General features: G+C 54.7%; 1 protein-coding gene across 1 annotated transcript in view; it reads left to right on the plus strand.

Annotated features, from left to right (window-relative positions):
* Megf6 (multiple EGF like domains 6) overlaps window positions 1–24728 on the plus strand; it is a 105366-nt gene extending 80638 nt beyond the window's left edge. The window contains exons 6-37 of the mRNA XM_021160676.2: window positions 169–294; window positions 1373–1495; window positions 2512–2634; window positions 2783–2920; window positions 3390–3509; window positions 4089–4211; window positions 4519–4689; window positions 4946–5077; window positions 6559–6687; window positions 8675–8803; window positions 9431–9565; window positions 9652–9786; window positions 12779–12904; window positions 13433–13564; window positions 13656–13784; window positions 13909–14040; window positions 15309–15437; window positions 15526–15654; window positions 15899–16027; window positions 16372–16500; window positions 16689–16817; window positions 17418–17546; window positions 17663–17791; window positions 17886–18017; window positions 18164–18292; window positions 18806–18934; window positions 19853–19981; window positions 20083–20211; window positions 20602–20730; window positions 20823–20951; window positions 21799–21927; window positions 24088–24728. Of these exons, the coding sequence (XP_021016335.1) occupies window positions 169–294; window positions 1373–1495; window positions 2512–2634; window positions 2783–2920; window positions 3390–3509; window positions 4089–4211; window positions 4519–4689; window positions 4946–5077; window positions 6559–6687; window positions 8675–8803; window positions 9431–9565; window positions 9652–9786; window positions 12779–12904; window positions 13433–13564; window positions 13656–13784; window positions 13909–14040; window positions 15309–15437; window positions 15526–15654; window positions 15899–16027; window positions 16372–16500; window positions 16689–16817; window positions 17418–17546; window positions 17663–17791; window positions 17886–18017; window positions 18164–18292; window positions 18806–18934; window positions 19853–19981; window positions 20083–20211; window positions 20602–20730; window positions 20823–20951; window positions 21799–21927; window positions 24088–24155 (4109 nt within the window). The 3' untranslated portion in view covers window positions 24156–24728. The remainder of the gene's footprint in view (window positions 1–168; window positions 295–1372; window positions 1496–2511; window positions 2635–2782; window positions 2921–3389; window positions 3510–4088; window positions 4212–4518; window positions 4690–4945; window positions 5078–6558; window positions 6688–8674; window positions 8804–9430; window positions 9566–9651; window positions 9787–12778; window positions 12905–13432; window positions 13565–13655; window positions 13785–13908; window positions 14041–15308; window positions 15438–15525; window positions 15655–15898; window positions 16028–16371; window positions 16501–16688; window positions 16818–17417; window positions 17547–17662; window positions 17792–17885; window positions 18018–18163; window positions 18293–18805; window positions 18935–19852; window positions 19982–20082; window positions 20212–20601; window positions 20731–20822; window positions 20952–21798; window positions 21928–24087) is intronic.
* Window positions 24729–25638: the final 910 nt, after the last annotated feature.

The following is a 25638-nucleotide window of genomic DNA, read 5'->3' on the forward strand; positions in this document are numbered from 1 at the left end:
TCTATTGTACTGTGGAACCTGTAGGTGATTGGGGAAATAGGCTTGCTGGGAACTGAGAAGAAGGGGAGGCTGGTGAGGGTTCATGTGGGAATCCATCGTCATTGATCCTGCCGGTGTGGGAATGAGGATCTGTGCTCTTGGCCTAATCTAAGCTCTTCATGCCCCCAGCCATCAGCTCCTGCACTCTGGGAAATGGTGGCTGCCAGCATCAGTGTGTACAGCTCACAGTGACACAGCACCGCTGCCAGTGCCGGCCCCAGTACCAGCTGCAGGAGGATGGCAGGCGCTGTGTCCGTAAGTATTGTTTGTGCAGCTGGGAGAATGAGGGCTGATGTGAGGATGGATACCTGGTGGTAGGAGGGAGGTGAGGGCTGCGGTGGGCCTGAGCTGCAGGCATGGTGAGTGCTACCAGGTTTCAGGTCCTCCGAACAGGAAGTTCAGGATGCAGACAGCACTCTGGCTCTCTAGGTGTCTGTCTGGGGCTTGGGTGGAGGAGCCAGACAGGCCCATGTGCTCTGGGACTTTGGAATGCTTGCATAGGAGAAAGACTTTGCTAAAGGAGTGTGTGGGTCAGGACCAGAGTCCCCTCCCCCACATCATGTGGAAGTGGGACAGAGCAGGTGCTGAGACTCCCCAGCACAGGAGGGAGTGAGTGTTAGTATGAGGGGGCCGAGGCCAGCCATGTGGGTGGAATGGCATGGGGTCTCAGGACTGGGAGATCACAAAATTAGGGGGCACAGGGCTGAATAGGTTACAGAGCTGGGGTTGTTAGTAGTTCAGGGGGTCACAGGAGTGCGAAGGTTACAGGATGGAAGGAATCACAGAGCTGGAGCCCTAGGGATGCAAAGGGAGAGAGTTTGACAGGGCTGAGGGAGTCATGAGGTTGAGAGGGGTACAGGCTTTGGGGGGCAGTCATAGGCTTGGCTGGTCACTTGGGATCCTTGGGTCAGAGGACTGGGGATCACATGGTTTGGGGCTTCTGTTTCAACACTGTTTCTCAAAGCAAGAGATCTGGGGGGGGGGGGAGCAGGCCAGGTTCACAGTCAGAGCTGACCTGGGCTGACCACCTCCTTGCTGGAAGGCCACCTTCTGGCTAGTCCTTGCTTCCTAACATGGTGCACATTCTTTGGGAGCCATGACACTTGAAAGTCGTGGGTTTGGTGGGGTGCTGACTCTGTTCTGGCAGAGCCTTAGGAGTCCCGACCTTGGCTATGGAGACTTACTGGGGGAACTCAGAGCTGCCTCCAGCTGGGGGGCCATGGCACAGGCTGGAGCAGAGAGGGATTCCTGCACTGAAGGGGATTCTGAGTCCGTCAGAGTCCCTTTCCCCATCTCTTTTCTCTGCCTCCATCCCTCTGGCTCTGGTATCCAGGGAGAAGCCCCTGTGCAGACGGCAATGGTGGCTGTATGCATATATGCCAGGAACTCCGGGGCCTTGCCCACTGTGGCTGCCACCAGGGTTACCAGCTTGCTGCAGACCGCAAAGCCTGTGAAGGTAGGGTGCTCTGTCTAGCCCAGCATCCCTGAGGCACCTGGTGGGTGGGTCTTTGGGTGACCTAGAATGGTCTCCTCCCCCTGACAGTGGGTGGGAGGGAGGCACCCCAAGGAATGGTCTACAACCCAGCCAGGTTTCTGCAGAAGGGAGGGAACTCGGGCTTCTGCTTTAAATATACTTCCTATATTGTCCAACTAGCACCTAGTCCTTAGAGCCCAGGAAAGGTAAGCAAGGGAGAGGGGGGAAAGGCCACCTATATACCCTAAAATGTGTTCCAGCAAGTCAGTGCTGGGCTCTCTCAGGACTGCTGGTGTTAAATGGATCAGTGACTGTAGTTGGGCACTAGTTTCCAGAATTCATTCCTTCATCTTGCTGGCTGCTGTCATACAGCTAGGCCAAATGTGCTGTCCTAACCTCTCTGTAGATAGTGGGTCTGGGATGACCAGACTTAGGGAGTCTGCCCTTTGCCCAGTGACTCCAGGGTGATTGAGCTGCTCCTGGGGCTACCTCCCAAGTGTCATGTCAGATACCCTGGTGACCAAAGGGTAGGGAAAGTAGACAGCCACACACCCATCTCCCATCTGCACTAGGAAGTTACTACCGTTACAATAGAAAAGACCCCCTCGGGCTGGAGAGATGGCTCAGTGGTTACAAGCACTGGCTGCTCTTACAGAGGTCTTGAGTTCAATTCCCAGCAACCACTTGGTGGCTCACAATCATCTGTAATGGAATCCGATGCCCTCTTCTGGTGTGTCTGAAGACAGCAACAGTGTACTCACATGTTAAAAAACAAACAAACAAACAGAAAGGACCCCCTCTGGGCTCATTAATGAAACACAAGTTGGGTCACCACCATCTGCTCTCTGTTAAAGCCGTGCCTGGCAGGTATTGGGACAGCATGGTCTACACTATGGTGTCTAAGCCAAGAGGCTGTTAATGTGCCCTGTGATATCAGCCACCATCACTTTCCCATTGTCGGGAGTCCCTAACATCCCTTCCCTGTCTCTCCCTTGCAGATGTGGATGAATGTGCCTCGGGTCTGGCCCAGTGTGCTCATGGCTGCCTCAACACTCAGGGGTCCTTTAAGTGTGTGTGTCACGCAGGCTATGAGCTGGGTGCTGATGGCCGGCAGTGTTACCGTGAGTCACCAGGACTGGGGGTGCTTGGGGTACTAATGTGGCTCCCTAAGACCCTAGAGTCGGTTTCAGTTGGGCAGCTCTGGGTGTGGGTCCCCAGGGGCTGCTGAGGGAGTGCTGACCCCTCATCTCAGCTGGGATCTCCTCACAGGGATCGAGATGGAGATTGTGAACAGCTGCGAGGCTGGCAACGGAGGCTGCTCACACGGCTGTAGTCACACTAGCACAGGGCCCCTGTGCACCTGCCCTCGTGGTTACGAGTTGGATGAAGACCAGAAGACCTGCATTGGTGCGAGCCGGTTCCTTCCAGGCTGCCCTGTCCCTCCATCTTCATCGCTGCTACAGCAAGTCTTGGACTTGTTTGGTGCTATGGCTTGGACGTCTCCTCTCTCTGCTTGCTGCTCTTGACTGCCTGGGCTCAGCAGGAGCTGCAGGAGCGTTGACAAGAGTCAGCACCAGCACCAGCACTGCAGCCCAGAAGGGTTCTGAGTGCTTGGGTTGGCGCACGGGAGGGGGAGGGGGGAGGGGGAGAGGTGTCCATGGAACTGTTCCTTCCAGTTGTCTGTGGTTCTGTGGCTGTATGCATGATTGATTGTATGTAGTGAGCAAGTGATTCTGTACAGCCTCACACGCGGTCAGGTAGGATTGTGTACAGGCATGTACACAAGGGTGTGGGTGTGCCCGAGTTGTTGCCGTGAGATTGTGGGAGGGTATATGCGTATCCATGGCACCAGTAGGCTCCTGTGTGTGTCCCACAGACATCGACGACTGCGCCAACTCTCCGTGCTGCCAGCAGGTGTGTGCCAACACCCCTGGTGGGTATGAGTGCAGCTGCTTCGCTGGCTACCGGCTCAACACGGACGGCTGTGGCTGTGAGGGTGAGGGAATGCCGTGCGGTAGCAGCTGGGTGGTTAGGGGTCGGCCTTGGCCCTCCTGAGGTGGACATGGGATCCACCTGCTTCCTGCTCTGCCTGTGGACATTGATTAAGTGCCTGCTGTATGCTCAGGCACACCCATCCTGACCACATGTCAACTTGCTTATGATCTGACGTACTACACACAAGCTGTTACATATGGCTAGCCAGGCTCGCATAGAGCCACAAGCATATACTTGTGTGCAATCATGTACTTTAAGTCACACACACCATTGCCCCTTCCTCCTCCCTCCTTCCCTCTCTCTCTCTCTCTCTCTCTCTGGTCTGTAGGCACTGGCTTCCCTCAAAGTTGGGACATGCTCCTGCCTTCTCCTTAAATGACTCTCCTGGCAGATGTCCCCTGTCCCTTCACTCTTGAGGGGAAAGACTTCTGAGGCAGTCTCTGTGGCTGGGGTGGGGTAGGGTGGTGGTAGTGTTACAGCTGCTTAGAGGGACAAGCACTAGACTTTGTCAATTGGGTACAGCCAGAGCAGGAAGGGTCCTCCCTGGGAGCACAACCCCAGCATCCCTGTTTGTCTGCAGATGTTGACGAGTGTGCCTCTGGTCACAGTGGCTGCGAACACCACTGTTCTAATCTGGCTGGCTCCTTCCAGTGCTTCTGTGAGGCTGGGTACCGGTTGGATGAGGACCGCAGGGGCTGCACGCGTGAGCCTCCCCCTATGCTTCCCTACCTTCTGGGTGTCTGTTCCCAGTAGCCCACACTGTCTGGCAATCTAGCTGGCTTACCATCTTCTGGGCCCCATGTGATCTTGTCTCCTGCTGTAGGGGTGGGGCCAGCAGGCTGGTTGGGTTCATGATTGATAGGCTAGGATACAGTGTTACGGGGGTGGGGGTGGGGTCTTGGGCATCCCATTTCTCTATAACGAGGTGAGAGAAGAGCTGCGACCTATGACGGTGCTGTTGCTGAGTCAGTGGGCAGCAAAGGCTGAGAGGCCTGTGTGTTCTTCCCCAGCCCTAGAAGAATCCGTGGTGGACCTGGATGGCCAGCTGCCCTTTGTACGGCCCCTGCCCCACATCGCAGTGCTGAGGGATGAGCTGCCACAACTCTTCCAAGATGACTACGGGGCTGAGGAGGAGGCGGCAGCGGAGCTGCGGGGAGAACACACACTCACTGAGAAGTTTGGTGAGGCTGCCCTTGGCTTCTCCCCTTGGGGATGGCAGTTCCTGGACTAGGCTGCCCTATGATGTTGAGGGCTCCCAGAAGGGCCTACCCCTTACAATGTGTAAGCTCATCTGGGGTTCAACTAGCCTAGGGTGGGAATCCTGTGTCTTACCTTGGAACTTAAGAGGCTGGGGATATCCATCGCTCTCTCCTCTTTGACCTAAGGGCCTGAGGCTAGGGATCCAGTTCAGAAGTCCCTCTCCCTGTCTTCCTGCAGTCTGCTTGGATCACTCCTTTGGCCATGACTGCAGCCTAACCTGCGATGACTGCAGGAATGGGGGAACCTGCTTCCCGGGCCTGGATGGCTGTGACTGCCCAGAGGGCTGGACCGGGATCATCTGCAATGAGAGTGAGGCTGCTGGTGGGGTCTAGGCAGAGTCTGTGAACCCCAAGAGCTGTGAGCATCCATTCTATATGGTTTCCCCTGCCTAGCTCTGGGGAGAAGAATCTGAGTATGTCCACCCACCCCTCTGTCTGACCATCTGTCGACCCACCCATCTGTTTATCCATCTATCAATCTGCCCTTTTACCTACCCACCTACCTCCCCATCCAACTGTCTACATATCCATCCATCTGTCTGTCTACTCAACCCACCCATCCATCCATCTACACACCTATCTATCCATCTACAACCCATCCATCCTCTATCCATCTACACACCCATCCATCCATCCATACACCCATGTACCCATCTATCCATTTGTCTACCTACCCACCCATCCATACATCTATCTCTACAATCATGTACCCATCCATCCATCTATACACCTATGTACCCATCCATCCATCTACCCACCCATCCATCTGTCTACCCACCCATTCATCGATCTGTCTACCCACCCACCCATCCATCTATCTCCTTACTCAACCAACCATCCACCCACCCACCCACCCACCCACCTACCTACCTATCCATCCACCTATCCATCCATCCATCCATCCATCCATCCATCCATCCATCCATCCATGCATCTATCCATCCATCCATCCATCCATCCATCCATCCATCCATCCATACACCCATATACTATTCATCACCCATCCATCCATCCATCCATCCATCCATCCACCCACCCATCCATCCCCCCCCCCATCCATCCATCCACCCATCCATCCATCCATCCATCCATACACCCATATACCCATCCATCTATTTCCATACTCACCCACCCATCCATCCATCCTTCTCTACATCCATGTACCCATCCATTCCATTAATCCCATCCATTCACCATTATATCGGTTCGTCCCTCCCTTTGATAAGTGTCTGCCAACTCTTCCCCAATCCCTGCCCCTTGTAATAGACATGGTGCTAGGATGTGGAGCACTCTGGAAAGCAGCAGGCTAGCCTGTATGATGCTCCCAGTCAGTCTCTAGGCATCTAATGACAAATCAACAAATTGCTAAGACTGTTGAAGGTGTCTGTGGAGGAGAGCTAGTGGCGGGCTTCTCTTGTACAGGTAGGGGGGATTCTGAACCATCTGATGGGAGCAGAGCCTTGCTTAGGACTACATAACAAATTAGTAACTGAAGCACTCTGAAAATGGATCTATCTCGAGTCTTCCTTATCCTTCTCAAGGCCACCAGGCCCTTCAGGCTGTGAGGATCACCTGAAATAGGTCATCTGATTAAATGGGTCCTTGTGTGTGTTAGATGTCATGATGTAGCCATTGATTAGTGATGTCTGCCCTGAGCATGGTTGGGGCCTAGAGGCACAGATAGCATCATTTCCTGTTTCAGGCTGTTGTTTAAAATGGTTTCCTTTAATGCCAGGAGAACCTGAGTTCTGCTGGTTGGTAATCCTGGTGTCTCCCTGTCATCCCCTGCAGCTTGTCCTCCAGACACTTTTGGGAAGAACTGTAGCTCTCCCTGCATCTGTCAGAATGGTGGGACCTGTGACCCGGTGTCAGGAGCCTGCCGCTGTCCCCCAGGCGTCAGTGGAGCCCACTGTGAGGATGGTGCGTGTAACCCCCTTGGGAACTCTAAAGAAAGGGAAGCAATATGGAGCTTAGGACAGACTCCTATTCTTGTTCCAGGGCTTTAGGCTGTGCCTGGGAGGGAACAAAGAGCTCCAGTGAGACATGATGCTCATTTCCTGGGACTAACATATAGAAGGTTAAGGCTTAACTCCATGGGTGGAAACATGTTTGGAATGGATCCTCTGGGGAGGTGGTGAGCCCCTCGGACCTGGGACCATCCAAGCAGTTCTGGGTGATGGCCAGCTGGGACTTGTAGAAGGAATTCTGTCTGTGCTGGTGGCTGCATGGGGTGATGTTTAACATCCTGTCTAGCTGCAGCTTCAACACTGGGGGAGAATTACAGTTCATGGAATAACTTTCTCGGGGGGAATAGCTTTATCTTTGGGTGTCCAGGACTTTATTTGATCATTTTAACTGTTCCTGTTAGGTCAGTGGTTCCCTACCTTCCTAATGGTGCAACCATAGAGTTATTTCCATTGCTACTTCATAACTGCAATTTGCTACTGTTGTGAATCATAATGTAAATATCTGATATGCTGATGACCTTAAGCGACCCCTGTGAAAGGGTCATTCGACCCCCAAACGGCTTGGAAGCCACAGGTTTAGAACCACTGCATTTGAGTGGGAAGATAAAGTTGACAGAACCCAGCTAGTTGTCTTAGTCGGGGTTTTACTGCTGGGAATAGACACCACAACCAAGACAACTCTTATAAAGGACAACATTTAATTGGGGCTGGCTTACAGGTTCAGAGGTTCAGTCCACTATCATCAAGGCAGGAACATGGCAGCATCCAGGCAGGCATGGTGCAGGAGGAGCTGAGAGTTCTACATCTTCATCTGAAGGCTGCTAGGAGAAGACTCACTTACAGGCAGCTAGGAGGAGGGTCTTAAAGCCTACACTCACAAGACCACACCTACTCCAACAGGGCCACACCTTCTAATAGTGCCACTTCCTGGGCCAAGCATATACAAACCATACCGCCAGCCCAAGGGTCCCAGGGTAGTCTGAGACAATAGGGTGGCGGGGTAGTCACAGGGTGTTTTGTGCTCTCCCCGCCCCCCGTCCCCCGTCCCACTTACTGTCTCTGTTGCCCATCTCTCACAATCTGTTGCAAACACGTGGAGACTAGAAGAACCATAGGTATGACAGGCTCCAGGTGTCCGCAGGGACATTTGGCAGGTATAGGATCTACGTCACTTCCCAGAGACTTTTCTTCTGCAGTCCTGGGGGAGGGCCACCAGATGCCCCAGCAAGTGAAATACATCAGTATAGTGAGCTGAATGGGGCCTCTGGGGAGAGGCAGGCAGATTTTGGGGTTGGAGACCTCATGGGTACCTTGTGTTTCTCATACCCTGGGTGTCCTTTACTTTGGGGGTGCATTCTTCCTGCCTCTTCCTGTGACCATATCTGCTCACGCCTCTTCACTGCCTTCCTCTCTCTGTCTCAAGGCTGCCTGCCTGTGAACTAAGGACACTATTTGTTATTGTATCTGGGGAGCTACTTGGGCAAGGTGGGGTGCTTTTTTCTCAAGAGCCTGGGGATTGGGCTTGGCAGCTTTTGAGGATTCAACTATCTATATCCCTTTTGGTAGAGACATGGGGCAGGGCAGAGCCAGAGGGACAAGGGCAGCTTTAGCCCTGAGGCCTCCCAGGCCTGGGTGTGGTCCTGACCAGGTGAGGCCTTGGAACTTTCCCTCTGGGGTGGAGAGGTTGGGCTCTACATTCTATGTGGGTCAGGGGTCAGGACACTTAGAGTTTTGCGGGCTGGTGAGAGTGCACAGTGCTGCTGGCTCTGAGGGACTGGCCAGCCCAGCTAACAGGCCTCATCAGGAGGTTCAGCTTGTGCCCACTGGGCATGGCTGCTCCTGTCTCCTGTCCTGGATACTAGGCCTCTAAGTGTGTCTTCATCTGAGGACCATGTGTGGGTGGGCCAACTTCTCAATTCTCTTTAAACTGTTCCCCACAGGCTGCCCCAAGGGCTTCTACGGCAAACACTGTCGTAAGAAATGCCACTGTGCTAACCGGGGCCGGTGCCACCGCCTCTATGGGGCCTGCCTCTGTGACCCAGGGCTCTATGGCCGTTTCTGCCACCTTGGTGAGTTCTACTACATCTGTCTATATATATGGGAACACCTGCTTTGTACTGTCTCACACTGTGCTGGGAGCACGGTGGTAGCCTCTATAGATGAGTTGACTTGCTGTTACATATCAGCTGGAGTCCTATATCACTGCTGTGTTGGCCTCTAGGTATCTGGTACACTGACCCTAGACTGGTGTGACTCTTAGCTCACACCTGGTAGTGCAGGCAAGCAGGACAGGACTTCCCAGGAGCTTCTGGGACATTGATCTTGGCTTGTGGAACAAAACCAACTTCCCAGCCCCTGGCAGAGTTCCCATCTCTTACACGGACTCTCAGGGAAGGAAGGGAATGGTGGCTTAGAGGAGAAAGAGAGAGTGATGGTAGTGTTTGATATCTGTGAAAGATGCTTGAGAGGAGAAAGCTAGGGTTGTCCTAGCTGGAAAGTGGTCCGACCTAGGGATAGCCTATTAGCTATGCAGACTCTGGTTCTTAGCCCTAGGTCTCCAGGCCACGGGCTAGAATTCCTAGAATGTTCTGGAAGGGGACTCAGCTACAGCAGAATATGGATCTCACCCCTGCTGATTTGGGCTGACTTGGGTGGGTGCTGTAGTAGGCAGGCTCCTTATGGCTCTGCGTCTGCAGCTTGCCCTCCCTGGGCCTTTGGACCGGGCTGTTCTGAGGACTGCCTTTGTGAGCAGTCACACACAAGATCTTGTAACCCGAAGGATGGCAGCTGCTCCTGCAAGGCTGGCTTCCAGGGCGAGCGCTGCCAGGCCGGTGAGTCTCTGGAAGAGAGGGAAGTCCCAAGGCCATTGAGAACCTCACTTCCATCTTACAATTCTGTCTTCCCTCTCACTCTGCAGAGTGCGAGCCAGGCTTCTTTGGACCAGGCTGCAGAAACCGTTGCACCTGCCGGCCAGGTGTGGCCTGTGACCCTGTGAGTGGCGAGTGTCGGACGCAGTGTCCTCCTGGCTACCAGGGGGAGGACTGTGGCCAAGGTGAGTGACTGTTCTTTGGGGATTTGGGGGATTAGGTTTCCTTGTACTAAGGAGTTACTAGAGTGTACAACTGGAAGCTGTCAATCCAGAGCCGTGGTGTAAATGGCCCCTTTACCTACCATCAGCTCCGTGGTAGTGTGGTTCCTGGACTGTCATAGAGGTGCTCAAAGGAGCTGGTCTGCCTGCCTGGTTCAGGGTCAGCACCTTTGTCAAGCTTTGCCTCACTGAAGCTCCTTGGAAAGCTCTGTGCTGGAGTCTGGGGCAAGATGATGAGAAGGGAGCCAGAGGTGGGAGTTGGGAGGAGGAGCAGGATGGCTGCTGGGGTAGGGGATGCTTGGAGAGTCCTACTCTGCTTGTGGGCCTGCAGTCTGGGGTGTACAAGTGAGCACAGAGCTGTGGGAATCTTATTTATTTGACAGGCAGAAGAATGGACCTCAAGACCAGAGGGGTACATTTGTGACATGGGTCCTTAGGTGTCACTGGGAGGCCTGAGGCAGGGCTGGGAGCTGGTGGCTTGGTAAATCACCTCCTGATTGGTTGCAGCCCAGTATATATGGGGCGGAGAGCTTGGCTAGAGGACTAGGAAGGGAGGATAAGGGGCTGTGGCATATACCGGCAGGGGACATGTGACTGGGTACTGTGGACTGTGATTCCCAAAGTGAAAATCTAAGGCTGTGTAGCCTGTGGAATGAATGGTAGGCTGGACACTCAGATGTTTGGCTTAAGGCTTCTTGACCCAGAGGGTATACAGCCATGTAGTCACAGGTCCTTGAAGGAGGGGGCAAAGGCCCTTGATGTTCGTATTGGGGTCAGTACAGCTGTTGCCAACAGGCCAGAGGCGGGTGAGCCCCTCTTGGCACATAGCAATTGTTGGCTATACCCATTGATCAGATTGGAAGGGGGCTTCAGGGCCTGAGTGTGACCACTTTAGGGTGGGCAAGGCGGAGAGGAATGCAGGAGCCACCAGCCATCCCCTCTGTAGGGGAGAAAGGCAGAGAAGTCCCCAGCAACACCAGCCAGGGTCATGGGTCAGCTTGGCAGAATCCCATCTGTGGGATGAGGCCTGGTGAGGGCTCTCAGGTCTTCTTGGCATAAGAGAGAATATGCTGGGCTTCTAACTTAGCCTAAAGTCTCCAGACCTGACCTGCTCTCAGGACTCTTTGGTCTCAGGACTGAGCCTCCTAACAAAGCCACCCAGAACATGCTAATGTGCACACACATGCACACAAATGCATGCATGCATGCACACACACACACACACATTCATGTGCCTTTGTACACACACACACATGCATGCATGCAGACACACATGCATACAAACACGTGCGTGCACACACACAGTCATGTGCCTTTGTACACCATACACACACACATACATAAACTTGTGCGTGCACACACACATATTCATGTGCCTTTGTACACACACACACATGCATGCACGCAGACACACATGCATACAAACACGTGCATGCACACACACAGTCATGTGCCTTCGTACACCATACACACACACACACACACTTGTAGCTTGCTTTCCCCCCTTCTTTCCCAGATTCCATGCCACATCTCAGGCCTAGTGTTCAGGGGAGCCTGCTTCCCACTAGTCCTGGGGCCTGCCCCTGTACCCAAACCAAAAGGACCCCCCCCCTTTTCCTTTCTTTATTGAAGCCTCCAGTGCCCCCAAGGACAGACCACAGGAAATGACATACATACTTTTACAGAAATGGCTCCTCTTGTTATTAGGTCTGGAAAGTATTACTGCCCTGAGCACAAGCCCAGGCTCATCTGGTGGGGAGAGCTCCTGAGGCCTCAAGGGACCAGCCGTGTTGAGCTTTCTCCCTGGTCTGTGCTGCATGTTTGCCACTTGTGCGTGTATGTGTGTATGCATGTGTGTGTGTGTGTGTGTGGTGTTTATGCATGTGTGTGTGCATGTGTATGAGTGTTCATGCGTGTCTGTGTGTGTGTGTGTGCATGTGTATGAGTGTGCATGTGTGTCTGTGTGTGCACGTGTATGAGTGTGCATGCATATGTGTGTGGGGGGTATGTTCATGCCTATGTGCATGTGTATGAGTGTGAGTGTGCATGTGAGTGTGTGTGTGCATGTGTGTGGTGTGTTCATGCATATGTGTGTGTGTGTGTGTGTGTGTGTGTGTGTGGTATGCTCAGGCACCTAAAGCATGCACACATGTTGTGCTGGATCCCTGCTGATGACTGCTTGCCTGCTGGACCTCTGCATCAGGCCTGCTCTTTCATCCCAGCAAAGGGTAGAGTGAGCAGGGACTAAGCAGGCAGGATGTCTTCATGCTTCCTATGTTCCTGCCCCAGCCTCATGCTCTCTTCTCCCTCATCCCTGAGCCCATGGCTGTTGTCGGGAGCACAGAGTGCTTGCCTTCACCAAGTAAGGCTTTTCGGTACCCAGGGCCATCTCGGGTACCAGGGAGTGGCCATATGCAGTCTTGAGGCCCTGTCTTTGACCATTCCTATCCAGGGCACTCTGAGTCCTGTACTGCTGTATTCCTTGGTGTGACTTCGGTTTCAGGGGGAGGGGGCCCAGACATCTGGGGTTCTTCTTTGTATGAACCAATTACTTCCTACCCTACCTCTAATCCTGCCAGCGATGACTGCAGCCCTGGGGCTGAGGAGCTGAGTGTGAAGGGGAGGGGACCGGACTGGTACATCTTGGTTGACTTGGCTAGAGGTGGACCCCTGGGAGGACCACCCAGGGGCAGGAATGGTCCCTCAGGCCCTGGGAGCTCTCCAGGGTCCTGATGACCTTAGGTCCTGCTGAACAGGCTGCCTGGTCCTCCAGCTGCCCTGCCCCTGTGTCTCCTGCCTATGATTCAGACTGACCTCTCCCACTCCCCTTCCCCCCACCATACACACTCTGTTTCTATCCTCATAACGTGTTCGGGTTTTCCTGGGGCTGTAGAGAAGGCTCCTAGCCTTGACAACTACATATGGAGTGCCTGAAGCCACCTGCTCTCCCCTACAGAGTGCCCAGTGGGGACATTTGGTGTGAACTGCTCAGGTTCCTGCTCCTGCGTGGGGGCCCCCTGTCACCGAGTCACGGGGGAGTGTCTGTGCCCACCAGGGAAGACTGGGGAGGACTGTGGAGCCGGTGAGTGGCATCTGTATGCCCAGGCAGACCCAGCCCTGGACTGTGTTTGAAAATACCACCCCGGACCATATGTAGGGACGGACCCCTGATCCCAGATCTGGACTGCTTGGGAACCCCACCATAGACCATTTAGAACCTTAGCCATGACCCTGAAGTGTTAGGTTCCTTCATAGTAGCTTCGGGGATTCGTTCTGGAACAAGCGGGGATATGGGAGGTGTCTGCAGCTGCTCAGCAGAGCTGTGGCTTTGCACTGAGCCCTCCTGGACCATCAGCTCCCTGCATGGAGTATTTGTCTCTCTAGAAGGCTCTCTATTTTGCTGTTGAGCTATCCCTGGGGTTAGGTTTACTTATTTATAGGTGGTGCCCTGCAGCTCTGGGGTTCTGAACTCTCCTGGGTAGTCTTTTATGGCAACAGTGGTCTGTTTCCAGTTGTGGCAAGAGGGACCTTCAGTGCTGTGTCAGACACACACCAGCGTGCCAACTAGGGCACTAGAAAAAGAATAACTAACCCTGGGTGTGGGTTCTAGATTGTCCCGAGGGCCGTTGGGGGCTTGGCTGTCAAGAGATCTGCCCTGCATGTGAGCATGGTGCCAGCTGCGACCCTGAGACTGGAACCTGCCTGTGTCTTCCTGGTTTTGCTGGTAGCCGCTGCCAGGATGGTGAGTATAACTCGTGTCTGACCTCAGCCTCAGCCGATGGCCCTGAGTAGGCACACCAGGCTGCCATGCTCATCCTCCTTACCACCAACAGCTTGCCCAGCAGGCTGGTTTGGGACCGGCTGCCAGATGAGGTGCGCTTGTGCCAATGATGGGCATTGCCATCCGGCCACTGGACGCTGTAGCTGTGCCCCTGGGTGGACTGGCCTCAGCTGCCAGAGAGGTATGTGGGTCCTTTGCCTGCCCTTTGCCCACTGGTCCCGTTCTTGCCCCTTTTCCATGATGCCCTGTGTTCTGATGTGGCCGTGCAGCTCACTCACATAGGGTGACACGTGGCTCTGTTGCAGCCTGTGACAGTGGACACTGGGGGCCTGACTGCATCCACCCCTGTAACTGCAGTGCAGGCCATGGGAACTGTGACGCCGTCAGTGGCCTCTGCCTGTGTGAGGCTGGCTACGAAGGTCCGCAGTGTGAGCAGTGTGAGTACTGGCCTACCGCTTGTACCCTGTCTCTCATCAGCAAGCACATTCATATAAGCACATACACACACACACACACACACACACACACACACAAGTACACTTGCATATCCACATTCATGTACTGAGTGTTCTGGTGCACACATACCACGCGTGTACTGTCTCCCACTAGTCAGTGGGACTTAAGGCTCACCTGGAGTAGCAGATGGGGAGCCAGGGAGGTCCCGTGAATTCATTTTTGAAACTGATAGTCTCTATTCCAGCTAGCTCCCAAATAAATGAGACAGAGCCTGTAAGATTTGTTTGATAAGCTTTATGGCACAAGAGCTGGACAGTCATTGATCTATTCTAATCCTCTAAGCTCATCTGACTACCTTCCAGCCGAACCCCCTGAGATGCTTGCATTTTAGTGGTTTGATTTGGCTCCTTCTGCTCCAGGGGTTTTTCCAGGATATCTTCTTAACACCCACCACCCCTCATGGTGAACCCTCTCCCTCTCTCTCTCTGCCCCCACTTTCTCTATCTCTCCCTCCCTCTCTCTTTCTTCCCCTTCCTCCTTCCCTCCTTCTCTCTGTCCCTTCTTCCCTCTCAATGCTAGAATACGGCCCTATTCTTCTCTTCTGCCCAGCCATTCTCTGATCAGCTTTTATTGTCCAATAGGAGAATAAAGAGGGAGCAATGGTTTTTTGTTTGTTTGTTCGGTTGGTTGGTTTTTCGAGACAGGGTTTCTCTGTATGGAACTCACTTTGTAGACCAGGCTGGCCTCGAACTCAGAAATCCGCTTGCCTCTGCCTCCTGAGTGCTGGGATTAAAGGCGTGCGCCACCACGCCCGGCGGGAACAATGTTTACACAAACTTGAAACAGGAGATACTTAGAGTAAGCATTACAGTGCCACATCCAGATTGCTCCAAAATATAGGGGTGGGGAAACCAGCATTTGAATGATACAAGTGCACAACACATTCTGCCTACACTGTCCCAGCCCGGGAGGAGAGGAAAGGGGTCCTTAGACCCCTGTATGCTTCCAAGATTTGCGGATGGGCTGTGAGTGGGTCAGGGTAGCTGGCCTTAGAGACAGCCCTAGTGAGAGCCTCCATGGATCCTGAAGACAAGGTCTGGGACACTTACCTCCCATCTGGGGAGAGGGTAGGAGGAGTGTATGGTAAGGTCAGCTGTCCCCACTGTTGAGAGGGGAGGGGCTTCTTTGTCAGGGGCTCTGGCCAGACTTGGTGTCCTAGTCTGATGCAAGATTGGCCTTTGTGTCTCAGGGTGTCACCAGGGCTACTTTGGGCCCGGCTGCGAGCAGAAGTGCAGGTGTGAGCATGGGGCCACCTGTGACCATGTCAGTGGGGCCTGTACCTGCCCAGCTGGCTGGAGGGGAAGCTACTGCGAGCACGGTAAGCTGAGTGCAGGCTGGGCCCTGAGTGCAGGCTGGGCAGGGATCTCTGGCTCTGGGCCTCTTGTGATTGCCACCTCTGTCTGTAGCCTGTCCTGCTGGCTTCTTTGGGTTAGACTGTGGCAGTGCCTGCAACTGCTCCGCCGGAGCCCCCTGTGATGCTGTCACTGGCTCGTGCATCTGCCCAGCTGGCCGCTGGGGCCCACACTGTGCCCAGAGTACGTAAGGGGTCCCGTCCTGGGTATTGTGGGGAGCATGGGTCCTTCATAGGGGAAACATCCCTGCGGCCCCTTCCTGGCATCCAACTGAGGACACAGCTTTGTTCATGAGGTCCCATGTGTCCATCCCTCTTATGGCTCTGCTGAGGGGTGGCTCTGACACCCTGGCAGATCTACCCGGTCCCCTGGTTCCTCCTGCAGCAGTCATCTGGCTATGTTCCTGACGGCTCCTCTCCTTTTGCAGCTTGCCCACCTCTCACCTTTGGGCTTAACTGCAGCCAGATTTGTACCTGTTTCAATGGGGCCTCTTGTGACCCTGTCCTTGGGCAGTGCCACTGTGCTCCTGGCTGGATGGGACCCACCTGCCTGCAGGGTAAGCCACGCATAGGAGCTCAGGGTCCAGTCCTGGGTAATGGCCTCTCGGTGGGTCCATGGAGGGAAATGTGTGCATGGGATTGCAAGGTAGGTACATTGCTCATCTGTCAGCATGGCCTTTCAGGGAAGTTGGAAAGGAGCTTGACCGTGGCCTTTAGTGTCATGCCCCTAAGGCCAGGTTGGTGGGTCCAGGATAGGCCTGGGCTCTGGCATCATAGAACCAGCCTGGTGAGGTTCCAACTTGAAAGTCAGGTTGAGCTCTGGATTGTGTGGAAACTTAAGGAACTCTAAAGGCTTCTGCTGGCCAGATGCTGAGGTTTGCTTCTGCTTTCTGGGCCCCAGCCTGCCCTGCTGGCCTGTATGGCAAGAACTGTCAGCATTCCTGTCTCTGCCGAAATGGAGGGAGCTGTGACCCCGTCTTGGGCCAGTGCACATGCCCAGAGGGTTGGACCGGCTTGGCCTGTGAGAATGGTGAGCAGTCTGACTTGGGTGGAGGACATCCTTCAGGCCAGGAGGATGGGCTGTCGAGGGGACAGCATCCTAGGGGTGGCTTTAGTGTCTTCCCTTCTACCCAAGGTGCAAGAGGGTTGGGCTGGTGTCTCCTGGGCAGAGCCCTAACCCAGAAAGTTAGACTCTCTTTTCTATCCCAACCTTTACAGAGTGCCTTCCTGGACACCATGGGGCTGGTTGCCTGCTCAACTGCAGTTGCCTTAATGGAGGCACATGTGACCGTCTTACTGGCCACTGCCGCTGCCCAGCTGGCTGGACTGGGAACAAGTGTCAGAGCCGTGAGTGGGGTCTGGGAAGCTGGGAGGTTCTGCCAACCGATTTTACTCCATGCTGAAGATATGGGACAGGGCTGGTTCTCACCAAAGTGGCTCACTGTTAAATGGGTTCAGGGCCTTCCTGCTGTGCCTAAGAGGCTAGCCTGATTGGCTGGTTTGCTTCTATTTTGGGGAGAGGCTCCAGAGAGGAAGCTGTGGTCTCTGGATTTGAACCCTGTACTGCCCAAGGCTCCATGATTGCAAGATGCTGCCCAGGCTGTGGCTTTTCTGCCCATACTTGTTCTCCCTCCAGGCTTCAAACCCCCTCAGCATCTGGACAAGTGGACACTGGACTAGATACTTATCTGTCCGACCTCTCTGAGTCTTCCCCTCTCTGCTTCCCCTTCTGCATAGCCACTGCCATTTGTAGACCCAGCCTAGAGAACCCCTCACTCAGACCCAAGCCCCTGGGCCACTGATGCTGAGAAGACAAGTTGGGAGGCTTCAGGGAGACCCTGTGACTCTCCTTTTGTTATTTACTGGTCCCAGCTTCTCCCTCACTTTCTATGAGCAGAGGCCCTGGAGCTGTAATTCCCAACCTTCTGTCTGTCTCTCACGCTACAGCCTGCATCAGTGGCATGTTTGGGGTTCACTGTGAGGAGCACTGTGCCTGCCGGAAAGGTGCCACCTGTCACCATGTCACGGGGGCCTGCCTCTGTCCCCCAGGATGGAGGGGCTCACACTGTGAACAGGGTAAGCAGAGATAACAGTTTATGGACCTTTGGGAGGGAGCTGGTGCTGCACAGCCATCTCGGGGATCCCCACTGCTCCGTTCCCAGAAAGCTTACCTCATTCTACACTTCCCACAGCCTGTCCACGTGGCTGGTTTGGAGAGGCCTGTGCTCAGCGTTGCCACTGCCCGCCTGGTGCCTCCTGCCACCATGTCTCTGGAGAGTGCCACTGTCCACCTGGCTTCACTGGGCCTGGCTGTGAGCAGGGTAGGTGCTCCCCCAACACCTGCTTTGTGGAGAGGGACAACTGGGGGATCCCTGAGGGTTAGGCCAGGCCTGACCCTAGCTGACCTGTTCCTAGCCTGCCAGCCTGGCACCTTTGGCAAGGACTGTGAGCACCCGTGCCAATGTCCTGGTGAGACCTGGGCCTGCCACCCTGCTTCAGGGGCCTGTGTATGTGCTGCTGGTTACCATGGCACCGACTGTCAGCAACGTGAGTCAGGGGATGTGTGGTTCTGTCTGCCATTCTGGTATGTAAGGTAGAGGGGGCAGTTCTCAAGGTTGCCATGTGTAGGGGTGCTGCATGTTTGAATCCACCTCCAGCTTGTGTAGCAGACCTCCACCCTTCTCTCTCTGCAGGATGCCCATCTGGGCGGTATGGGCCAGGCTGTGAACAAATTTGTAAGTGTCTCAATGGTGGGACCTGCGATCCAGCCACAGGAGCCTGCCACTGCCCTGCTGGGTTCCTTGGGACCGACTGTAGCCTTGGTGAGGAACTAGGTTGCAAGGCTGGGTGGTATATTGCCGAGTTTCTGAGGAAGGAGGCAGGGCCCTGCTGGCCAGCCTACGGGAGGACAGCCCCCTGCCCACCTGCTTCCCTGACTCTTGAGTCCCCTGTTAGTGATCTAAGCTAGAGTGGCTTTGAGGACGGTGTGAGGGCATCAGTGTGACCCCAGAGGACTCCAGCTTCTGGCCAGCTCTGTCCCAGATAACTGAGCACAACCCTGTGGCCAAGCGTCCTGCCCAGGAAAGGGACTTTCTCCTGGATCATATGCAGACTTTCCCATGTGGAATCCAGGCAGAGCTGGGGTGTTGTGGCAGTGTGTCCCTGTAGGGATGGCCTGGGCCGAGCTCCCAGCAGAGCCTATTCATGAGGAAGATGGGGGATGCTGGGAATTGGTGGCTTGACCCTGTCTTCTACTGTCCTGTCACTGGGGCTGGTACAGCCTAGGATGGATGTAGTCAGAATGGAAGCAACTACTTACCTGCCCCTCTCCACAGCCTGTCCACAGGGTCGCTTCGGCCCCAGCTGTGCCCACGTGTGTGCATGCGGGCAAGGGGCGGCATGTGACCCGGTGTCGGGGACTTGCATCTGTCCTCCCGGGAAGACGGGAGGCCACTGTGAGCGCGGTGAGTGTCTGCAGGGGACTGAGCATGCTCATAGTTCACTAATGTGTCCTTGAGCTATGGAGCAGGCTGCTGAAGTGAACTCATCTTGGGAGGGGTTGTGCCCATTCCCCAGGGACACATTCACACTCCCAGCCACTGTGAATTCCCCAGAAACGTTGGGGCTGAGAAGCAGTCCCTTACTTACCACGTGGACCGCCTGCCCTGCTGGCACACTGGCCATCCCATGCCAACAAGGGCCCCACCCACTCAGGACTCTTGAGAGTTGGTTCATTCAGTAGCCTGCCTGTTCATGTCTCTGTGGCCAGTGGAAGCCCTTCTGAGCCTGGTAGCATGTGTCCCAATGTTTTCTTGGAAGGCTATTTTCTGGTCCTTTTCTCCAAGCCCAGGGACCCCAGGAGATACAAGCTGGAATAGTGACACATGGGTAGACCAGGGGACAGTGGTCCTGACCCACGCCACGGGCATACTCGCAGCTCCTCCCTTAGTCCTCACAAAGGCTGTTCTCAGCCTAGGACTGGTGTAGTCAGATTAGAAGTCCAAGGTCAGGCTGCAGCCAGGATGGCACCTGGTCCCGCCTCACTCCTAGGAAAGACAGTCCTGTGTGAGGTGGTCAGCAGCAGGCCATGCCTGACCCTGGGTCTCCAAGGCATACATTCTCAGCCCTGAGGAAGTGATCGGAAGCCTTCCTGACTCCTAGCTGGATGTGTGGGTGCTTACTTACAGTCCCCTGAAGACAGTGGTCCCTGATATCAGACCTGATGGTGGCTGCCCAGAATTCTAAGGGATTCTGGGAGGGAGGGGAAAGCCAGTACTGGGCGGCTCAGGAAGCATTTGTGGAACGAACATCAGTCGGTGTGGGGACATGTCCGAAAGCACGTCCAGCCAGAGTTCTCTGTTGTGCCCGCCTTCTGCCCCTAGGCTGTCCCCAGGACCGGTTTGGCAAGGGCTGTGAACACAAGTGTGCCTGCAGGAATGGGGGCCTGTGTCATGCTACCAATGGCAGCTGCTCCTGCCCCCTGGGCTGGATGGGGCCACACTGTGAGCACGGTGAGTGTGAGGGGCGGCTGGTCCCTGAGAAGGAGGCAGAGTTTGGGGGCCTGGGAGGCTGTGGGAGCAGCTAAGAATCCATTTGTCCCGTTCCTGTGCAGCCTGCCCTGCTGGGCGCTATGGTGCTGCCTGCCTCCTGGAGTGTTCCTGTCAGAACAATGGCAGCTGTGAGCCCACCTCGGGTGCTTGCCTCTGTGGCCCTGGCTTCTATGGTCAAGCTTGTGAAGACAGTGAGTGGGGCTGCCCCCTTCCCGTGTGTATGCTGTCTAGGCTGGTCCTGGCTCACGAAGACAGTGGTCATCCTCTCAGGCATTGCTCATGGGGAGAGATGGGATGGCCAGGCTCTGAGGCTGGAAGTGTCTGCTCAGGGTCACACAGGACAGGTGGAGATGGGCTCCCATGTTAGCTCCTTCTGATGCTTCTACCTTGCCATGTGAGCCCTGGCTGGCATGCGGAAGCTAATCGTAGAAACGGAGGGGGGGAGGGAGGGAGGGAGGGAGGGAGGCTCAGACACATAGGAAAGGTCCTCTCTCCGCTCTTGGATTTGGTCCTTTGCCCACTCTGGGAAAACGAGGGGTTTCTGCTGCCTTTGACTCGGCCTAACTCGGATCCCTCTCCAGCCTGCCCTGCCGGCTTCCATGGATCTGGTTGCCAGAGAGTTTGTCAGTGTCAACAGGACGCTCCCTGTGACCCTGTCAGTGGCCGGTGCCTCTGCCCTGCTGGCTTCCATGGCCAGTTCTGCGAGAGGGGTGAGTGTTTGCCTCCCCCTGCCGACCCCTGTGCTCTTTTCTGTCTTGGTTAATTTGGGGGAAGGGAACACGGATCCCATTGCCTCCACCAGGGTGCAAGCCAGGCTTTTTTGGAGATGGCTGCCTGCAGCAGTGTAACTGCCCCACGGGTGTGCCCTGTGATCCCATCAGCGGCCTCTGCCTGTGCCCACCAGGGCGTACAGGAACCACATGTGATCTAGGTGAGTGTGGGCTCCTTCCCAGGATGAGATGTAGGGAGGGGTAGGGCTACACTAACAGCAAATATCAATCATATCGGTTGTCTGCCTGCCTGCCAGGCCTCAGACTAGGCACTGTGCCCTCCTGTGATCTCTGCTTCTCCCTGCACCCTCTGAGGGCTGTGGCAGTGGCCAGAAGATGATATACCAAGCATAGACATCCATCGGAGCTGCCAAGGCTAGGGTCATGCTGTGTGGTAGCCTTAGACTGAGTCTTGGGACTCTGTCTGGGTATCATGAGAATGGCTCTAGCGAGGTAGGAATATGTCTCTGACTTAACAATCGTGGCCATGACCCTTTTAAACCAGACTGCCTGGGGCTGTAAAAGTGGCCTAGTGACTTGTGGATTCATCCAGCCCTGGGGACAGCAGCTGTAGCTACTGCCTCACCAACCCAGGCACCAGGCAGGAATGCGTGTAGGCCAGTGCTTCTCCATTTAAGAGCTCAAGGTTAGGCCGAGCATGGTGGCGCGTGCCTTTAATCCCAGCACTTGGGAGGCAGAAGCAGGTGAATTTCTGAGTTCAAGGCCAGCCAGGTCTACAGAGTGAGTTCCAGGACAGCCAGGGCTGCAGAGAAACCTTGTCTCAAAAAAACCAAAAACCAAAAACCAAAAAAAAAAAAAAAGAGCTCAAGGTCATAGAACTCAGATATTTTAGAAGTGGATAGGAATTGTTAACCTTTTCAGGGGAAACTGAGGCCCACGGTCTTCTCCACTCCCTTCCCATAGGACGTCGTTCCACCTGAGCTTTCCGCCCAGGTCCAGGCAGATGTGACAGTGCTCATGTCTCTCTCCCACCTCCTGCCTCTACAGATTGCAGAAGGGGCCGCTTTGGGCCGGGCTGTGCCCTGCGCTGTGATTGCGGGGGTGGGGCTGACTGCGACCCCATCAGTGGGCAGTGCCACTGTGTGGACAGCTACATGGGACCCACTTGCCGGGAAGGTGAGTCAGGTTCCCAGAGGAGGAATGGAAGACTCCCATCTCTGGTCAGGAATCCACCCCTTGCCCCAAGACCGAGTGGTGGAGCCTGACCAGTCAGTGAGAAACTTGGTCATCCCTTCCTGGCACCCAGAGTCCACACAGCTCCCGGTGGTGATGAGGAGGCCTCAAGCCACTTCCCATGGCAGGAACAGGTTGCACTGCCAGCCTAGAGCATCAACCCTTTCCCCAGAGTGACCCTGCAGATTACAGTGTGAGCTCACAGATCCATATGCAGGCAGGGATGGGCGATTCAGTATGGGGGGGTGCATACATGAATGCCCATGTATCTGTGAGCAATGATGTATGTTAGCCAGGACGTGCAAGTACATCAGTGTGTTGTGAGTTACTGAGTGTGCACATGTGCCAGCACGTCAGAGCAGTGATAGAAGCATGAGAGGGCAACTATGCATGCACTGTGTGTGCATGCATGCACGTGCTCCAGATATGCGTCCTGCTCGTGCATGCACACCAGGTGTGTGTGTACTGCAGGTGTGTCCTGCTCATGTGTGCACTCCAGGTCTGTGTGTGTACTCCAGGTGTTTATGCATGCTGCAGGTGCATGCACACCAGGTGTGTGTGTACTGCAGGTGTGTCCTGCTCATGTGTGCACTCCAAGTCTGTGTGTGTACTCCAGGTGTTTATGCATGCTGCAGGTGCATGCACACCAGGTGTGTGTGTACTGCAGGTCTGTGTGTACTCCAGGTGTTTATGCATGCTGCAGGTGCATGCGTGTGTGCACTCCAGGTGTGTGTGCCCAATCCTCCTGGTACATGTATGATCCTTCTCAATACCTCAGCAAACTCGGCCTGGGGAGCCAACAAGCGGCACCATAAGGGCTTGGGCTATCCAGAGGGGTGCCTTACAGGTGGGAAGTACAGTCCCACCTGTAAGAGTAGTACAGAAGTAGTACAGAAGGGAAGTACAGAGCAGGTGTGCATCTTCCTGGTGTGTGCTCACAGTGCATGTTCTCTGGGTTATGCATGGGCTTTAGTTAGGCACTTTCTGGGTGAGTATGTGTCCCATGTATATATTCTTCAGGTATGTGTGTGCTCCATGTGTACATGCGTGGCTTCAGGTCTACCCGTGTGCCCACATCTTTGTGCATATGCATATTCTGGTGGTGTCTATGCACCAGGTGTGTGTACTGTGTTGACTCCAAATGCATGTGTTACTTACTGTGCATGCCTGTCCTAGGCATGCATGCTCCAGTCCATGTGTGCACTCATGGTTTATTGTATACTTGTGCCTGAGTGTACCCACATGCAAAGCTGGGGCAGTAGTCCCTTGACACCCAAGTCCCCGAGGCTCTGCGGGACTGCACCTCCCACCTGCAGGGCAGAGCTGGGAATACCGCACCCCCGTGGATAACCCAGGCCCTTATGGTGTCCTTGTTGGCTCCCCAGGCCCAGTCTGCTGAAGGTGTTGAGAAGGATTTCTGCAGAGGGAGAAGGGAGGCTATGTACCTGGTGGGAGGGAGTACATAATGCTACCCACAGTGACCTCCAGTGGTAAAATATGGTACTACATCCTAGGACATCCCTATGTACATTTAGCATAGACATTTAGCACATCTCTGAAGATAGGACCGTGGGGAGGGCATTGGGAGTCCTGGGCCAGCCATTTTTTCCTGGGGTGGGATTAGCTTAACTTTGGGCAAAGCCTTCCCCAACCAGCCTCAGAACCCTGCTCCCACCCTTCTTGGAGGTTGGCAGAATGGGAGCTGATCAGATCCCCCCTCCCCCCAACTGCTTACAGTAGGGTGGAGAAGGATCTGCTGGTGGACATGTGGGGTCCCTGTGGGTGTAGGTAACTAATGCCTTACTGCATCATTACTGGGGGCAGCTGTCACCCGGCTAGCTCATGCCCAGCCCAGGTGATAGGTGCTTGCCCAGGGGCTGCTCTTTGGTTAAGCCTGGAGGAGGAGTCCCATACCAGGACGTACATTTTTGCTTCCCTGGACCTTGGAGATGGGACTGGACCACGTGGGGGAGGGGGATGGGCTATTGTCTTTACCAGGCTTTGCTGATGAGGGAAGATGACAATGTTAGCCTGGAATGTGGCTGTTTTGAGGGTTTCCACTCCACCTTATTGCTAAACCTTTTTTTCTTCCCATGTCCCCAGTGCCCACACAGCTGTCCTCTATCAGACCAGCACTCCAGCACCCTAGCAGCAGGGCCATGAAGCACTAACTCAGAGGAACGCCCACAGAGGCCCACTACTGTGTTCCAGCCCAAGGGACCCAGGCCCTGCTGGTGGCTAAGATAGAGGTGGCACTTTTGGGTCCACGCCTCTCCTGGAAAGCCATGGATCTCTGTGGACAGCTATGGATAGTCATATAGCCACACACCCGGGCTCCATGGTCATGGGGAAGAAGGCCTCCTTTGGACACAAGGAATCCAGGAAGTCGGCTGGGCTTTGGGCCGCTGTTTACATGGGGACCCTGCAGGCTGTGCTGTGGAATCTTGGCCCTCTTCAGCGACCTGGGATGGGACCAAGGTGGGAATAGACAAGGCCCCACCTGCTTGCCAGGTCCTTCTGGTGCTAGGCCATGGACTACTGCAGCCAGCCAACTGTTTACCTGGAAATATAGTCCAGACCATATTTATGTAAGGTATTTATGGGCAACTCCACCTGCCGTTATGGTCCTGGGTCAGCTGGAAGCTGCCTGACCCCAGAACTTAGGCAGTGGCCTGTGGGGTCTCCAGCAAGTGGGATCAAGGGTTTTGTAAAGCCCAGTGAGTTAAAGGCACAGTGGTGTCTCCATGGCCTGGGTTTCTGTGCTTTCTGTAGACTCTGTGGGTCCTTCCAAGAGCAGCTGGCATGAGGGTTCTTGGATGGGAACCTCCTGTACCCCTCTGTAATGACAGAGGAGTGCTGCTTCAGTCACCGTAGGGTTCTTCCTGACTTCCGGCTCTAGGGCATGAGGCAGTGCCTGCCAAGGTAAATTGTTCCAGAGAACACATTGGTGCCTGAGACACCTCCAGAGACTACAGAATGAATGTCCCAGAGGGAGCAGGGCAGGGGTAGTGTGGAAGGAAATCCATGCTTAACCAAAACAGCTGACCCCCTGCCTCAACAGGGTGATGGACAGGCAGCATCACAGGAGCCAGGCCTCCTCCCCCCTGTGGATTGAGGCTGATACCTTAGATGAGTGTAGCTCAGAGCAGAGCTACAGGAGGGTTGTAGGGGTGTGTGCCAAGAACAGCAGAAATTGGAGGAGGGCTGGACTTAGACCTGAGCCTCTGCTCCCACTCAAGCCCCTTGTTTTGGATCTGGGTGATGGCTGCCTCCTCCCTCTCCCACTGCATCCGAGGCAGCTAAAACCTCCAGGGACACTTCAAAGGCTGCAGTGGTGTGGCCAGTATTGGGAGCAAGTCAGTTGGCCACTGTATAGAGACTTAGGTTAAAGCAGAGGGATGGAGCAGAGAGTGGGGTGGAGCGTTGCGTGAATGTGAAGCAGGCAGTATGGGGACGAAGGAGGAATTCTAAAGCACCCAGAGGGAAAAGGGTTTTAAGAATCAGACTGGCCAGAAACTCTACAAGGGAGGGACTGGCAGCCAGGAAATGGTGGTGATGTCACAGGTATTGAAAATATACAATTATATCCAGCTAAACTATCACCATGCCCACAGGTTCACCCATGTCTAATTTGGAAATATTTTGGGGAAGAGC

Source organism: Mus caroli, chromosome 4 (assembly GCF_900094665.2).
Source record: "Mus caroli chromosome 4, CAROLI_EIJ_v1.1, whole genome shotgun sequence".
NCBI lineage: Eukaryota > Metazoa > Chordata > Mammalia > Rodentia > Muridae > Mus > Mus caroli.